Source organism: Numenius arquata, chromosome 15 (assembly GCF_964106895.1).
Source record: "Numenius arquata chromosome 15, bNumArq3.hap1.1, whole genome shotgun sequence".
In the NCBI taxonomy this organism is placed as follows: domain Eukaryota; kingdom Metazoa; phylum Chordata; class Aves; order Charadriiformes; family Scolopacidae; genus Numenius; species Numenius arquata.
The window spans coordinates 10,034,409-10,053,118 of NC_133590.1; the positions used below are offsets into that span (position 1 = coordinate 10,034,409).

At 40.1% G+C, this 18,710-nt stretch overlaps 1 protein-coding gene across 1 annotated transcript in view; it reads right to left on the reverse strand.

The window, feature by feature from the left end:
• Positions 1–18,710, reverse strand: part of SHTN1 (shootin 1) — a 66,453-nt gene that overhangs the window by 40,944 nt on the left and 6,799 nt on the right. Inside the window, exons 2-5 of the mRNA XM_074158937.1 lie at positions 15,332–15,384; positions 8,011–8,071; positions 3,397–3,491; positions 1,032–1,200 (exon numbers count right to left, since the gene is read on the reverse strand). Of these exons, the coding sequence (XP_074015038.1) occupies positions 1,032–1,200; positions 3,397–3,491; positions 8,011–8,071; positions 15,332–15,384 (378 nt within the window). The remainder of the gene's footprint in view (positions 1–1,031; positions 1,201–3,396; positions 3,492–8,010; positions 8,072–15,331; positions 15,385–18,710) is intronic.

The following is an 18,710-nucleotide window of genomic DNA, read 5'->3' on the forward strand; positions in this document are numbered from 1 at the left end:
ACTCCAGAGCTTTATTTCCCATTCAGATGGGTTGCATGGTGTGGATCACACTGCTCTCTGCCTCTCTTCCTACATCTATAGGATGGAAAACTACTTATTATAGATGGGTACTATCACATCCTGTTTCTTGGGTGGGATTTTTTTAAAGCATTTTCACAACACACGTTCTTTCTGCTCAGTGATACTTTGTACCACTTCATTGCGGCTGCTACATTCCAACAGAAAACAATTAACAAGGTCAGGCTGAAAGTTCAGGAAAGCTGTACTTAGACATCATTTGCTATGGTAACTTGCTATCAGAAAAAAAGTGAACCACTTAATCTACCTCTGTTACCAAGTGCAGAACATGGCCATTCCCCTTTTTTTGGATACTACGATATAACAACATATAGAATCATGGTGTCTTCACAGTTAGACGAGAAAGGAAGGCAGATTTTGGGTGACAGAAACACAAATTGCCTTTCAAAAAATAACCCTCAATTTCTTAATAAAGCACAGATTTCTCTTATCAATGTACTTCCATGTTCCCAAGCTTTGCTGTTTTACCCAGCACAACAGTCCCTTTTGAAATGGGTTGTTTGGTAACAGCTCTGGAACATGAATGAAGTTGTGCATACAAAGGTACATAATGGAAATAGAAATGGAGAGTCCTGTCTCACAAGCTTTGAAATAGTGCCACTGCAGTTGAAGCTATACCAAGGTGACCTTGTCCTTCTGCTTAACTTTTACTTTGTTAAGGATCTGAAGATATAATTCTTTTACTGACTCAGTAACATTGAACTCTTCTAGCTGGGTAGATCTCATTTTCCTATTGCATTGTAACTTCCTTTACAGGCTGTATATCCACCATATAGATTACACAGCGTCACTACAAGCCTGCCATGTTCTTACAGTTCTTCCAGGGAATCCTTTGATGACCCCTTTCAGAAGCGTGACTGGGAGCCAGACGGACGTCTGGTCCAAACCAACACTGCCATTCTTTAGGCAACTTTTCCCTTGTACGGAGGTGTAGGCTCAGCAGCAGCACTCACCTTTCATTTGCTGCTGACAATGCACAGAAGTGCACGATCCAGAGTTAGCTTCTGCTTCTGCGGGTGAATCGTCCCCATCAATGTTAATCTCCTCAGTGATAATTTCTGGGCCCAGTTTTGCCATATAAAGCATACTAATTCTTTTCAAGGTCTTATTTTCCTTGTTCAGCTGGAAGTCGAGAAGCACAAACAGTAAGAATCTAGTTTGTCTTTAAGCTGCTGTTCAAGAAAAAAAAAGAGTCAACTAAAAAAGTAAACTGTATTTTTCTTCTCCCTTATCTTTAAAAGATCTGTTAAACACAGAAGACAAAGTGACATTAGATTAAATGCTCCATTCAACATTAAAATAGTCTGAAGATGAGAAGCTTGTCCTCCTTCTCCTCTGAGGAGGCCTGAATTCAACATGATGCTTCATCCATGCCCTCCTTTCCTTTCTGGCAATTCTGACTAATAAATACCCAGTGTAGGTTCAAATCAAATCAAATCAAATCAACTATCAAGCCTACTCAACGCTATGCATCCTTTGTGACAGGTGCTTCAGCTCCTTACCCTTAAGCATGTACCAGCATCAACAGCAGCCCCAACTGAATGACCTGAAGAAGGGCCTGTGCTCCTGAAAGCTCATCTGGTTTTGCCAGCTGTATCAATTGGTCAAATAAAAACTCTTACCTCCTCCTATGCCCTAATTTGGCTTATAAACTACAAACACCACAACTACTATACTCCCAGTCATGGCAGAATTACCTCAAAATTCTTTTGAATTATTTTCAATTCTCAGCAATTATTACTGTAGAGTCGATACACGTAAGATGAAAACTGTATCGTAAACCAGCTCTTCACTGGTCAAACCACAAGTCAGACGCCACTCTGAGCTGGATGCTTAAACACATGCCTGGTTGGTGGGTGATACGAAAGAGGTTCTGTAAGGCATCTCGTCTTGACCAAGGTGCCAGGAAAAACTGAACAACAGAGATTACTGCAAATGTTTCATTCTCATCATTACTTTCAGGGTTCTGCATCTGGACACCCCATGCCAGCAGCTCTCAGCAAGCTCAGCGCAGTCTCAGGGGTGTTCAGGCATGTATTGGGGTGTCCGCCCACCCACCAGCCAAGCATTCCCTGCATTCAGGTCTAAGAATAAGGCTCAATTTTCTACTAGGGATATACAACATGTTGAAGTCAACACGCACTTCAGATGTCCAATATTTACCTTGAAAAAAAACATATACTGAACAGTTAGGCTGACCCTGAAGTTTTAGCTAAGCAATCACCTTTGATCCCCTCTTTCCTCAGCCCACCAACTACAGCAGATTTATTTAAGGACTACTTCATCTCATTCCCAAAGAATGAAACTGAGCGAGCGGGAAGGGTGGTGTAAGGAACCTCATTTCATCAGCTCACAGCAAAAAACAAATCAGCTTTGGCAAAGCAGGCCCATGGGGTAAAGCTAGTCTTTGAACTGCCCCTGTACGTGCATTACAGGAAAAGTAAAGAAAAGAAGAAAAGTTGCATAAATATGTTCATTTTCTTACTTATATGCTGATTGTCTCTCTTATGAATTCTAATATAGTGTCATTATGCAAACAATTAAGTAAATACCTCCAGAAAGTACATTGCTAATGCATCTAAATTAAAGTGATTTCTTGCTGGTGTGATTTTTACCGTATCTCAGAATGTACTTTGGGCAGGGGATGGGGAGGGGAAAAAAAAAAAAAAAGAGAGAGGAAAAAAAAGGCAGTCAGCATTGCTAATGAAATTTGGTTCAAAATTGCTGTAATCCATTTTCTGATGAAGTGGCTCAGATGCATTTTACACAACCAAAAATATATAACAGAGAGATAAAAACATTCTTTAATAATAATGCACTTCTGATGAGATGGAATATAGAAAATTACACACTTGCTAAATTCATCAGACTAGACGCAATCAACAGAGCAGCGGAGGTCACCTTTCCCCTGCCCTCGCTTTGCTTTCATAAACAATCACCTGAAATGTAATGCAGTGGTTGACTTTTTCCATTTGATTTAGACACTGAAATGCTCATTATTGTTTTATATCTCACACAGGACAGTTCTAAAACTTGTTTTCCATTTAACCTAAATGCATATAAAAACTAGGTATCAAGATGCTGGTCCACGACTTACTGTTCTGAAACAGAACTAAATCAAAATGAGTATTTTTTTCTTTAAAGGGAGGAATTATATTTTGCGTCTCACAGACAGCTTACAGTTTTTGCCACTTCAAAACAATTTCACAGATCCGCAAGATTATATGAAAACATATAAGGTATCTGCATACAATCTCAAGTTAAAAAAAAAAATAAAAAAGAAATCTGATGAAACAGAATCACCATAATTCTTCTCACCTTAGAAGCCAAAGCCTCAGCACTTTCACGGCATGTCTTCTCAATTTCAAGATTGTTCTGAATACAGTTTACTTCCTCAATAACCATGTGAGAAACTAGGGGAAGAGTTTAAAAATTAGTCAGTATTTTCCTGCATTAGACACATGCATCCCATGATCAGAAAGATTACATCTTTTTCTGTTAACGTTCTATGTAAGCATTTCAAATACAGGGAAGTACCTACTTAGACAATCTCCATGGATAGGAACTGTTTAGAACACTGAATATCTGGTTCATTGCTTTAAGCAACTCTCTCAACCCGTGTCTGCAGCATTAGAGGGGGAAACTGGAAAACTGAACATAAACTTATGCAAGTAGAAGGCCAGCAGGAGCCTCCCTGACCACCATCATTCACCGTCCTTATTTCATTAACACTTGAGGAATCAGTCAAACAACTAGGGTTGCCCCTTCAGATTGCCATCATAAATCTCATTGAAAATCTGGTATGGACACAGTTTTCAGAAGATTGGAACCTCACTGTTTTTAAACAGCAAGATTAACTCAGGTGTCTTACAAAGACTATTTTCACCTTCCGATCTTCAGGTTTATATGGTATTTTAAGTATCATCACACTTGCTAAACACACTGTACAAGAAGAGCTGCCGCATGGGCACACAGCGCAGGCCTGGGGCAAGTTTACTAGGAAATGGAGAAAGGAGTTACATGACCAAAGCTTCCATATTTGTAGTGCCTCCAAAAACACATGCTCCACTGAAGTCAAATCATTAGCACAGCACAGTTCTTTCTTCTGGTTCTGCCCCATCAGCTTTGACACTAGCTGCAGCAGCTGGGATGCACCCTGATGGACGCAATCCTGATAGAAACTCAACTCTGCTTGCACTGTCTGGTTTTTGACAACCTCAGCTGAACAAACCAATTTCTGTATTATCATACGGCTGTAATGTCCAAACTGTTCCTTATTTGAAGTCTCTCTGTGCTTGAGCACGCCCTAAAATAAGCACTGTGGTCTCACACCCTGTCTTCACAGTCCTACACAGACTCTGACACCAGCACGCACACCGGGACACACACAGTCCTCCACGAGACCAGAGCCGAGAGCGAGCTGCCTGACTGCACCTGAAACACACGACTGTGCCACTGTATTTCATGTCACAGCTGGAAGAGCAAGAGACACATCTGTCCTTTGCCCTTACAGGATCCTATTACTGCAGTGGGTACACGTCACTATATCGAAGATACGCAATATTCCTGGAGTGACCAAAAAGTTATAGAATAAATCTTATTTCTTAACCTAGGACAACAATGCGAGTTAGAGGACATTTAAAAGCACAAACACATTTTGGCTTCCAACTCCTCTCAACTTCCAGCAGTACATAGGTACTTAACTAGTGTTGAAAGTCATCTTCTAAGTGACAAGCTTCAGGTTGCACAGGGGATCTAGAGCCAAGCAGGAAACCCAACAACAGTTTCCCATTTCTCAGACTACCGCCTTGCTCCTCCTTGGCTCCTGACATCCTTATTCATCCTAAGCAGCAGCCTGGACCCTAATTCTGCAAGTCATCTCATGACCCAGATTCCTTTTCAGCCCAGTGTCAGGATTTTGACATGCAGAAAGGACTATTCGCAGCTGAACAGTACTTTGCAGCAGGAACAAGGCTGGAAGAATCTAGTGTAAATAGGGAGGACTTTTTCTAGTATCTTCTTTCATTTTCATGAAGATAAGCTTTAAAAACTAGTGATTTCATACCGTTGGGTAGAAAGTCCTGCTTGCCCTCTTCCAAGACTTTTGCTTAAATACTGAAGAGAGATATCTAAGTCCTCTTTGATATCCAGACTACAATTAATGACTACAAAACAGGAATTTAGGATAAGAAAAATCAGGCCGTTAACAAGTGTTATTTATGCAGCTATACTGACACTTAGTCAATATTAACTAATTTTTCCCTTAATAACACAGGAAACCAGCAACACACTGGAGTTTGCTGTCAAATCAGTAGCTGTGTGCAAGAAACAAGTTCTACAAAGTACGAGCAGCAAAAAAAAAAAAAACAGAGCAGGGCAGAGTATTGGGAAATCTTGGTCCAAAAACTATATTCCCATGAAGTCTTTAACAGCAAAGCAACCACATCTCTTTCTTTGGTTGTCTTTTTATTTCCATTTTTTCTGACTTTGAAGAAATTATCTGCTCAAAGCATGCCATACCAGCTGCTATATTTAATTCGAGAGAGGAAAAGCTTCAGGTACTACGTTTTTATTCTACCTCACTCTGGCAATTTGGAGCAACGAAATGCTTTGGGCAGGATGAGGGAGCAGTGGAGATACAGAGCTGCTCCCATTCTACAGACAGGAATCTAATGGCCTCAAGCAAAGCTAAAGTTAGGAAACAAGGATTGGGCCCCCATGGCAGAACTAGGGATTACTCTTGGTTCATTTAAACTTAATTAACCTGCAATTATGATTAACTCAGGGGAAAAAAATCTTTCCAAATCAAATACAAAAATATATTATTTCCTAAGTCTGTCCAAAGTTCTTATTATGTCAATATTAAAATTCATAAAGCAGCACTAAGTGGCCTGAAACATCTCTAACCTTGACAGTTTTTTTCAGGGGTAATAATAATCCGCAGCAAATGCAGGCCAACCAAAAACCACTTAACTAATTAGTAGTTGCAGTCACCGAGAAAACATGAATCAACACTGTTATTACAAGTGGCACATTTGAGTGGCATCTAATTATGACTTGATGAGCACGATACTTGCATTATCAACATTACTACTGCATCCCATCAGGGACTAAAAGCCGCTGATGGCATTGACTGCGAGAAACTCCCACTCAATGGTACTGCAGCACCCAACAATCTCCTTGGCAGGGGCACCCTCACTAAATGACATGTTAAGCGTAATTACTGGTAGACATTGTAAATAAACAGGATTGGAAGTGAAAATTGTACCAAGTGCATAAGACACAATCTGACACATTGGAAGTGGCAGCCTTAATTGAGAGTTTCTTTGACTGCTCAAGATCATTTCAACTGCATTTCTCGGAGGACAGTGATTATAACTGTGGAGACAGACGGCATAATGGTATCAGCACTGCTGACAGAGCAGTGAATTAAATTGTATCTGCTGTTGTGTGAAAGCCTTGATGAGAGGTACAGATCCTTAGTGGTCTTATCATTATAACACAATGGTCATGTTGTCATCAACCTTGCTGGCTCCAATTGAAAAGAAATGATTGTGTGTTGAAGCTTTCCCCCCCACCACCACCTTCTATCTCTTGTGCTCAATAGAACCAATTTTCAGAGAGCTATGAAATCACGCAATAGGGCCTAAAATGCAGCTGCTTGGCATACAAACGGGGCCCCATTAAACTGGAATCACACACAATATGTGTTTATGCCAGGAGAACAAATAGAAGCTGAGTACAGGCCAAGTTTATTCACAGACACAAAGCCGATGTAGCTCTTCATCAATATAATTGCCTTTTATATTGTCGTTTAAATAATGGGCTCTATTATTGCCTTAAAATCCTAATATTCCTGGCATTTTATCACTATGTTTACAAGGTATGTCCTTTAAAAATGTGAAAGGAAGATAAAAGAAACCTATAAAATTTTACAACATCAAATATTACTTCAAATTTTAAGTCTTAACTACTTGACATTTTCTGCCACGCTCCGGTATTCCTCATATCGTAACAAAACCAAAACAGGCTGCAGTTTTTTCCAGAGGAATTAGACTTCTTTGAGAACATTCTTGCTTCGCAGAACAGTTATCTAGGATCATTTAGGGCAGCAGACCATTCCTGTTGATTTTAGATTATTTTCCATAATTGTATCATATGAACAATTATAAAATAGAAGTGAGCAAATTCCTCTATTAACAGAGTCACACAAAAGTACAGACCATGTGATTTCCTTCTCCTGCATTAACTCCATCCACATTTCTGATGCTTCATCGTGCAGTTCACCGTACTGGCACAAACCAGACATAACAGACCACAATCCTATTGTAATTGTCTCTTCTAAGGAGCTATTCCACCAGGATACTTCCACTCCCATTAGATGTGCTTTGTTGCCTCCAGACACCGTACAGTTTCAATAGAATCATTACCATAAAAGTGTAAAACTGAATATTGACATTCTCACAGCCCAGACAAGGCAGAACTTGCTCTAGAAATTATCAAGAGCAGCAGTTCATTCTAAAAATCTTTATTGGTGCATTTACGCTTAAGGTAGTTTTACTCCTTCTTCATGAAAAAATGACCATTATTATTATAATTAGCAATCTCAGCAATAGGATCAAATCCCACTCAATCCAAGCATACATCATTCCAAAAGCCACTTGCAGAATCCAGGTGAGATAGAGATGCCTTGGTACCACTGCATTTTCAACACTTTGCACCTTAAGAATGGCTAACTGTGTCAGAGCGTATAAATGCTGTGACAGCAGTTAGCCTGACAACGGTCAAAGTCTTACCAGATTAGCTCCTTAAAACAAGGCTTTGAAAGAGAAACAGCAAGTGAACCTGAATCTCAGCATTCTTAATGCTGCAGAGTATTGCAGAGCGATGTTCATAACTCTCTATACAAAAAAAATCCCACCATCAACTTACTTTTCTGAAACTCCTCCAGTTTTTTGACAGCCTCATCTCGTTCTTGCTTGATTTTGTCACACTGTAGGAGAAGAGAAAAATAGAACTGAACCACTGATCCCGGTTATTTAATTAGCAGTCAGTCACAACATGCAAAATCAACAAAGATCAATTGCCGGCATAATAACGTACAGAAGCCCATCAAAACATTGTTCCTTTTTGCTCTCAGTCATGTAAGATCGATGAAAACTATGCATAAAAAATTCATTACCCAGAATATTTCCTAACCAAACTGGCAAGTTGTACTTGATTTTAGGTTCCAATCCAGAGCTACTCTGAAAATATTTTAGAAGAGCCAATTATCCAAAACTGATATAAACAGTCATATCCATGTTCCACACAACAGTATAAGCAGTACTTTGCATGTCAACAATATGCTTTAAGTCTAGTTTCTTTAACACAAATAGACTTGGAAAAAAGGCCTACATTTATATACCTACCATGTGCAAGGAAAACCTCAAAGCCAATAAACAGGGACATGCTGTTCAGTTTTGCAATACCATGAGGAAAGCTTTGGCCTTGAAGAGGGAGGATATTCATTTTCACACTTTGAGGATTCCTTATCACCTCAGTTTTATTAATTTTGGGGTTAATGCTAATACTACACAGGGCTGCAATCACTGATCTTATGACGGAAAGGTTTTTTCAAAGAGAAAGAATAAAACGGACGTTAAAAAGACTTCTCTAAGAAAACCTCCTCTATAAGAAAATGAAATAATTCAAAGAAACGAGCAAAAGAGACACAGAGACAAGAGACACAGTCAGTGATTAACCACACTGAAGAACACATGACCCAGGGGGAAGTATGACTGGCACACAACGTGTCTCACACACACAGCGTACCAGACATCCTTCCTCACACGCGGCTGGGTACGTTCACAGTAATAAATCAACCTAAGACCATGAGTTAACTTCGGGAAGAGATCTGTGTGACTGAGCTCCTTACAGCGTAACTGCAATTGCAAAGATACTGGTCACTGGAACAGAACTGGGAAAAAAAAAAACCTGAAATGATTTTGCTCGATTTTCAGTTTTTCCACATGAGGACCCACTTTGAGTTAGCTGGGAAATGAGCCTGCTGTTAAGTAACAAGAAGGGGGAGAGCCCAAATCAAAGGCAGCCAAATTCAAGAGAGCCCTTCTATCAGCTCCAGAGGACCCTGGATGAAGCCCAAAGAAGCATCTGCTCTTGGGCAAAGAGAGGATGCCATTGGCATTCCCTCAGCCTTTGGAAGCCGCTGCTGATGGCTCTCCGTGGGAGCAAAAGGAGCTGCACTCACCTAACAATCTCCCTTATAGTGGCACTGGAGTGATGAGGCAAGGGACAGCAGCTGAGCCGGGGGGACAGGTCAGTCACCAGCTGCTGTGAAGGTCTGTGAAACAAGGGAGGAGCTGCAGAAGGAGCAAGACGTGCTGAGTAAGGAGCACTGGACACGGACTCACCATTTTATCTGGCCCTGTTAATGAAGAAGCTGTTTAGAGAATCTCGCACAGGAGAGGTGGGGAAGGGAAATCCGTTCATGGATCTTGCTGCCCTCCCTCTCAGTTTCCTCAGCAAAAATTTGCCTTACCTTACTTGGTAGAAGTGCAGTCTAAGAACAGAAGGCAGAAAAGACGCAGAAAGGAAGTATTTCTGACTGTGCAGAGCACAGCCCCACTGCAAAAAGAGGATCAGTGTGAGCTACTGCCTCTTCATATTTTACAAGAGAGCCACTGTAACCACACTGGCATAGCTCACCCACGGACCCGTCTGCATGCTGCAGGCTTTCAGCCCACTGCACATTAAGTGAGCAGGCACTTTTAATGCTCAGCTTAGAAACCAGGACAATCCGCGTCTTAAGAACCTGATCTGTGGCCCGTGGAAGTCAAAAAGGCACTTTCCTACTGATGGAAAGCTTGATGTAGAGAATGCGGTACGCTCCCTGTCCCAATGGTAGGACAAACTCCTTTTGAAACCCTCCGGCAGCGTGCTGTAAGGTGTGACAGCTTTCCCTCCGCAGCCGAAGGGGAAGTTAAATGACCTGTTCCACTTCACCTTGAGTGCTATTTGCGGAGAGCGCTCCATTTGGGCCCTGGCAAACTGACTATTCTCCTGATAGCGACGCCTGTTTCTCTGCACAATCAGAGGCTGTAGGTTTGGGTCTCTGCAGAGCAATTCCTGCTCCCAGTTGCAGCTTTCTGAGCTTTTTCCTTTCGCTGCTACTGTGCTACAGAATGAAAGAGCAGGAAGAAAAGGAGAGCGGGAGATTGTTGCCCTTGCTGAAATGATCAATGGAAAGCACTTTGCCTTTTGTCTTGCAATCAAACCTGTGCAAGCAGAGCTGTTACAAGTCCTGCCTGTCCCTAAAAAAAATATCTAGTTTATCTCCAATTTAGCTAAGAATTAGAAAAAGTTGAGATTGTCTTTAACTACCTGTACTGTTTCAAACTGGAAAGCTACGCAAACAAAATATTCATACAAAGCAATTAAGTTTCATAATAAAACACACTGGCACCCCTTAAAATAAATTGACCTTCCCTTTACAAGAGGAAAGTTTAAAAATATCAAAATTTAGAATTGTTAGCTTCTCTCAGAAAGCTGCACAGAAGCCTTCAAAATTCACAACCACCTCCCTTTTCAAAAAAGCAATTTGAGGCATATACAATAGAATTGTTAATTGGCAAGAATATCAATAATCCTAAATGTTACAAGGCAAATAGCATAACTTTATTACAAAAATCTACTATTCACTTTTCACATTGAAGCGCACGCAACTGTTGAGGAGAAACAGCTTTCAAGTATTTACTAAGTCTCCCCTTGTCAGTAATAAGAGATAGCTCCATACTCAAGAGTACTCTCAAATGAAAAAAAAAAAATAAATAAACCACAAACGTCGATAACTCCTGGATTGTCAGTCAATTTTCTGCTTTTAGCTTTATTTTGTTAAGAGTTTTAGCTTCTCTGCAGAGGAAAATAAGCAATTACACTATTTTATTTACTATATTTTCAATCTAATACTTATAGCACCATTATTCCTATATAAAAACAAAGGTAATGGACAATATTCCCATTCCAGTCCTGAACTAGCTACAGAACTCAACGATAATTTCTTGGCAATAAAGAGAGATTGCATCTGTATTTTTAGAAACAAATTAACAGCTCTGTTTCCATTTTTCTGAATTTTCTGAAATTCCAATTTTCTGAATAAATTCCCTACAATCCTTCATCTTTGCAGGAGCAAGTTCAGGAGCTTTGCTGATTCCACTCAATTTCAGATTTTTGCCTGCTAGGTGCACAAGATATGAAGCAACACTTGCATTTCTAGCACAGAGAACTGATATGCTGACTACATACAAGTAAATCACATACATGTCAAAGACTGGGGTTCACACCAAATACTGCATAGATAGTGAGGTACGTGAACTTGGCCTGTACGTGGAGCCAGCACAACACCAGGACAGCACCATGCCAGCATGGGAACCTGACGCTACAACGTGATGTTGGGAAGTGGATGCACACAACCACCTGGAAGCCTGTGGATACACAGTCTCCGCACAGCCGCTCCCACCAGCCTAATGACTCTTTGCCACTAATTCCAGGAAGGCCTGGGTTTCTTGTCTATTCTCTTCTAACAGGCTTCTTTTTTTGCCAACTATTTTGCACATAAGCTCCTACTGACTTCAGTAAAGGGCCTTCAAAGGGCAAAAACAAGAAGGAGATTGTTCAGTCCAGATATTAAGATGCAAGGAGTTCTTGTAGTAGCCATATAGTCAATTAAGCCATTGCTAAGCAACACAAGATACATTCTTCCCCATTTACACAGATTGTGAAATTGATGCAGATTTAATGCTTGTTCTAAAATTATGAGTTTGGTACAGTGCTCAAAAGTATCCTATGACATTTGCTATACTCAAAGAAAGAACGAGCACGTCATCAAGGCAGAATCCCTTCTCCATTCCCATTTGGTGACAAAACATATAATCCACTCTATACATGTGCTTTAACAGAGCAAACACCATGAATGATGTATCAGAGATACAGTATTACACCTACTGTTTTGGAAAGCTGTCTTGCCTTTTTTTTTCTTCCCCCTACTGGCAGCATGACAAAACACTGTCAAAACCAGTGTTCAGAGTCATTTCTGTCTGATTAGCAAGTAGTCAAATATTTATTCATGGTCTGACTCTGAATATGTCAGAACTGCACATTAAGTTATCTGCATTTGTGTGCAGCTGAATGTTAGTTATCTATTTTTTGGGGACTGGTATGCGTGTTTAAGTCGCCTACTTCAATTAAAAGGATAACCTAAGAGAAGTAATCTGCCAATGTATTTTTGCTCCAGTTTTGGAAAGTATTTAAAAATACTAATGAAAAACATGCCTGCACCAATTTTGTCAGAGACCCTGCCAGAGGTCTCCAAATTGGCAGTTTAGCAAGGCAACGAGGAAGAGATGCTGCGGATCAAAGATCTTATATTTTGCTCCTGAATTTTCATGGTTATTAGCATCCTTTTACATAGCAGTGCTTTGAACAAAGTGACCTATGTAAAAGTCAATTTACTTTCTAATCTTAAGAAAAAATATAGAACAAAGCACAAATTTTCAAAAATTAAAATTACATCTTATTTTAAGTTAGCTGCCTGTTATGCACCAAGATCCGTGTTTCTAATATAAACTAGGATCATTTCTCCATGACACAGGTCATCTTTCAGAGCCATACAAGACTACTGGTGACTTAGAAAAAAATTCCACTGAGTGCATCAAAAGCACGTAGATACAGACTCCTGTGTGGTACTTTCCACAAATAATCTGCAAATCTTTTTCTAAAGAAATTAATTCTCTTTTCTCTTCCTCCTATTGAGGCAATTATGTGACCACAATTGATACAGAGAAAGCCATGTGCTTACACTCATACTGACAGACAGTGGCAGAAAACAGAACAGAAGTCACCCGCAACTTCCCAGAACCACAGGCAGAGATTGCCTGTGCTTCCTCCAGTACCAGGTTTGACCCTGCAAAGCATAAACTAAGATACAAAGTTAGAGAGACACTAACGAGTTTTCAGGATTATCCGGCCCTGCAATAAAACGAGGAATAGCTTCTTCCAGTATTGGCACTGTAAACAAACATAACCATGAACTCTGTATCAGTAGATTCTTTTTTTTTTTGTAGAAGAAATGCACTTAGGGCCTTACACTTAACCACTTGAGACCAAGCACTTAAACAATTAAGCAGGGCTACTTACACAAGCACACCAATCTACAGGATGGAAGTTCTTGGATGGAGAATACTTGTGTAACAACTGAAAATCCTCCAACCCTGAGCACGTGCTTAACTAATTTGGCCAGCTGGGGATTTAATCCCCATGTACTCAGGGCTGGAGGATTTTCAGTTGTTATGCAAGTATTCTGAAAAATACCATACCAGCCTTCAGGAGAAACACACAGGAATGGTTAGAGATACGCAGTTATTGGAAAGAAGTCTTATAAGAGAGGGAGGAGCAAGGAAGAAAGAAGAGCAGAATGCAAGAGAGAACCTCAGAACAAATTTTTCTCAATAAAAATGCAGCTCAAGAAAAGCCCCCTCATTCCTGCCCCCCTCTCCAACCTAACCAAAGCTTTGTTGAAGAAACACCAAAGCCAGCAGGACCTGGGTTCAGGGCAAAGCTGGGGAGCTCGTTTTCCATGCAGTGGACAGTCCTGGTATGGAACTCCTCACACACGGTTGAAGCCAACAATCAGCACAGACCTGGGGGGAACGGGACAAATTCAAAGAAGAAAGCTATGGAGGGCAGAACACACTGAAACCATATGCAGCTGAGGAAGCCCCCAGGCTTCAAGTGGTTTGGAGATGAGAAGAGGACTCCGTGGAAGAGCCCCTACGGTCCTCCTTCTCTGTTGCTGTCAGAGACAGGATACTGGGCTAAATGGACTCTTGGTCCAATTCAATTTCATTCTCATTTTCTTCTGAGCACTAGGAGATGAACTGCCACACACTTCCAAACAGTAAAAACAGAGGACAGATTTCCCAGGATATCTGAGGCTCTGATGTAGGACAGCAGAACAGGAACGCAGCAACAAGCACACAAAAAAAGACAAGAAGTCAGTGGGTAGGAAAGAGTGAAAGACAGTATGCTGGGCTCAGACGAAATACACATAAACACTCCTGAAGCATAATATAAAGATAAACCTCAAGTTTTCTTTAATAATGAGAAAGTAGTTAAGGACAAGGTCTTCCCAATACAGCCTTGAATTGCAACATTTATAACAATTGGACTAAAAAACGATCCCTCCCTCAGAAATGACTTCATGAAAAGCTAAATTAACCCTACATGCCTTGGCAGCTAACAGGGATTTAAAAACTAATATGTTTATTTGCATCTTCAGCTCACTAATACTGGAGAAAGGAGAATTTTCTGTTTACAATACAGCATAGCACTGACTCCTCTGCCTTCCTCACTATCTAGAATTGATAAGAGGCTTTTTCTGGCCACAGTTTCTTTTGGCAGATATCTGCTAAACACCTTTTGCACATTCTCTGTGCAAAAGTTCTCTTTTCCTGTCAGCTTCCTCACAGAAAGCAAGTGTGTTGAATGAGAAAAAGTCCTGGGTGGGAAAAGATATCTTACTGAATGTGCTTAATTTTTACTGCTAGAAAGACAGTTCATCATAATTACAATGAACAATCTAGAAAGCGGTCATTATTTCTTACTCCAGTATCTCTGAACATTGAAAACTGAAGCCTGCAGGAATGTATGAAGTTCAGTCCATACATTCAAAGCTTCTTTTCACATTGGACAGGCACACAGATTCCACAGAAGAATGTGTGATCCTTCAGAAATCATTTTCCTACATTCAGAATTTTCAGAAGAGCTGGGTGAGGGGAATTGTTCTATTTTCTTTTCAGTAAGTCCTACTGTGCAAATCAAGTTTAATAAAACAAGGTTTAGATACAAGAGAAACAAGTTTTCCTAAGACTATCTAAACACTTGAGTTGGTCTATGCTCACATTGTAATCCTATGCAAACTGGCTATAGCAACAATCATTAAATACATATATATACATATAGCAACTTTTCTGGAGTGGGTCAGCTAGAATAGCTGCTGGGAATTGCTTTCATTACTCCTTAATACATACAGGTACAAGTAATACTTATTACTTGTAAGTAATAATAGCAATTAATAAGAGTAATAATAGTAAGTAATAAGCTGAGCTCACTAAAGCAGACAACAACCTACCATAGCCAATAAGGTATTCTGATATTTAGCATTTAAGTATTAAAGAAATAACCAATAGATACAAACCTCTTCTTTCGTTTTCTTATTTTCTGCTCTAAGCTCTTCATATTCGCCAATAGCTAAGAGAAAAAAAAAAAGAAAAAAAGTTAGTATTGCAGCACCTCATTTCCCCAAATTAGCACTCCATTTCATTCATTTTAAAGCTCTTCTGGCTATCTACACAGACTTCTTAAATAACATGGGTCATAAACTTCATTAATAGCCTATGGATGAACTGGATATCCTTTTAGAATTGAAGTAATTGGAAAGTGTCTGAAAAAGATGGTGGCTCCCAAAACAATCAATTTTTGATCAATGGAGAGTTAAACAATCTTATTGATTGAGTTCAAAAATTACAAGGTGAATGTACTGGCTTGCAGTCACCATTTTAAACCCACAGTGGCTCAGGTTACAGATCAATGCCAGAAAGCACGGTTAACGCAATACTGTAACCCGTATGTACCTCCAGAGTAGCTCAGCACCTTCCTTTATTTATTTATTATTTATGTAGTAACATTTTCTTCCAACAAGAGTCCTACCAGAGATTTTTTCTTTAAACCCCACAGTGGAGACATGAGAAGACTGCATGATTTACCCAAGATCACACAGGAACTCAGCTGTAGGGATCAGCAGGGAAGGGATCAACCTCCAGGATGCCGGAGGTCTGTTGTTTCAAACCAGTAAATAATATGCAGAAACAATCAATCAGCTACCAATTAAGCTTCCAGTTTACTGTGTATTTTTGTGTGCCCTTCTTAAACTTTTTATTTTACTACCTTAGGGACGTGCCATCGTTACCCCGAATCTCCCAATTCTATTGTTCTTTCAGTGTGTCCCACACGGGCTTTTTGGCCTTTGAGACCATAGAAGTTTTATTGTCGCTGGAAAGAAGCCAAATACACCTCCAAACATTAGAGAAACAAACCTTGCTAGAAAGGAACATTTAAGATGCATACTGCAAGAATAAAATGAGAGGGCTGTTGACATCTGTATCTTATTCCAGCTCCTCAGATCTCCTCCATTTTTTTGTTGTACCTAACAGAAGCTACACTAGCATACAGGTGTTACTTCAAGCCCACTTAATTAAAATTGTATAAAGGGTATGAATATATAGTTTTCAGCTGATGAGAGCAGTATTTTGGAGTTTCCTCTTAAGCTTAACATGTCTTACCCTACACCTGAAGATATGAACGTGTAGAGTCTGTAGATTAGCCACCTGAAAAACCTACTAGCCCTTTCTAGCTTTAGATAGTTAAAACTTTTTCAAACAAGAAGCTCTTATAAAGTTACACTTTATGCTGTTTTGACATCCCTCTTCTCCCCTCTCCCCAGTTTGAAGACCTGTTGAAATAAAAGTAATTCAACTCACTCCTGAACACCAGGTCCATGGCATCACCGTTCTGCTTGCCTTCAGCATGAATACTACTCTCAGCAGCAGCACAGAAGTATCTCATATGTAAAAAACTCGAATTATCCTAATTCCTCTTTTCTCCACGATCACTCCATTTCAGAAATGTGGGACTGACATACGTTAAGTCTGGATACAGACAGCAGTGTTAGCCCCTGGGCTAATAACTCAAAACACAGGACTCTGCTCCTCACATGCCCAGACCAGGCCCAGGGAAATGGCAAGACCCTGTAGACTACATTAGCTAGAAAGGGAAACTGAGGAACAGTACAAATCTCTTAGCCAGAATCTCAGCTCTGCTCTTACCAGCAAGCGTTGAAAAATTTCCAGGGCTCTCAAAGAAAAAAAGTTAAATTGAACCACTGAAAGCAAAGTCACAGGCCACATGCAAACTCACAGGAATAATAATGTAATAATTAATTACTATAATAATAATATAATAATAATAACAACAGATGGGAAAAATCCTCCCTCCTGCTCATCCAAGTAAAAAGGTTTATCTAAAGAGTGGAATGAACACAACCAGATTTCTTAAAAATGCGACCTGCATCCCAGCACCAGTAAAACCCAGGTCTCTCATCCACCCCTTTACTTTGTCTCCACTTCTCCTTATCTACCCGAGACCCCTACCCACCTCCCATAATCAAGAAGCAGAAAAAAACAACAGGTAGGTGAGCAGGGAAGACACCACACTGACGCAGTTGCTCTAAGAAAGGGCAGCTAAAGTGAAACAACGTATTTCCTACACAGGAACAGAGAAGCCATTAATCACTGTTCCACTTCTAAGCCATTTCCCTGTTCTCTTCAGGCTAATGGGAAGAGATTTCTAGCATCCAGATGCAAGAAAAGGAATGAAAACTGTATCAACGGATACAGTTCAAGCTTCTTCATACTTGAAAACTGCTAGTGTTTGCTCGCCTTTAAGTCAAACTTATACTTGCTATTCAATAAATGAATGGAAAATGTAAATACATATTTGCCCCACCCTTGACAGTTCTCCTCTCCATGAACCAAGAACTCTGAATCATCAGCCCTTAAGGCATGAATACAAGAACAAGTTACCCAAACCTGAGGATACGAACTTGCACAACGCTCCAGCAATCCCCAGTAAAGGCTCACCTGTGAGACTGGAAATTAAACTGTCTCTTTGGGGGGTAGCCCTTCCTTCCTTTACTGCAAATGGTAAACTATGGCACATTCGTTGTGGAACACAAACTCAAAATCATCAGGTACTCCATGCTGAACTCACACGGCAACTTCAGTGCCTTTTTACCATGCCCACCCCCTTACTGTCCTTGCAAAACCATTAGCTCTTCCTTCAATACAGCTAATACATAGTAAGGGTCTGGTATCTTAAAATAAGATTGTTCTTCATGGATGGCAACCTTTAGGTGATGCTCCCATACACATCCCATCATACAGATTTTCGGGTATGGCTTTATAAAACACTAAGTCTAATGAAGAAACTGCTGCTTCTATCAGGCCTGGAAACAGAAATAATAATTTTTAAATGACTACACACACTTTATGCTGTATATCAGATTCTCTGCAAAGGCAGAAGATGACTTAGAAGTTACAAAGTGTGACTGGGAAGTTGGTGGATTTTTTTTTTCTTTTTTTGAACATTAGATGGGGGCATTATTGGGAAGTTTTTATATGAAGTTTTTCAACTGTTTTATGCACAATGAAGTTTTGAGGCCATCTCAAAAAAAGCCAAGAGTCTACATAACCTCCACTGAAGCACTAAATGGCATAAATGTGACAATGATCTCTTTGCTCTAAAACTACCCTACAACAATTAATACCAGCAGCGCCAGGCAACACTTCACACGTTCCAAATCTCATATAGATTATCGAGCCTTAAAACCTCTTTGGAAGATTAAGAGGCACCATTACTGCTCATTTATAGATTGACAAGCCAAAAATCCTGTTGTATGAGGAATTCCCTAAACCTTTTCTGAGAGACAGGACTATTTTTTCTCCTTAACCTACGAAGGC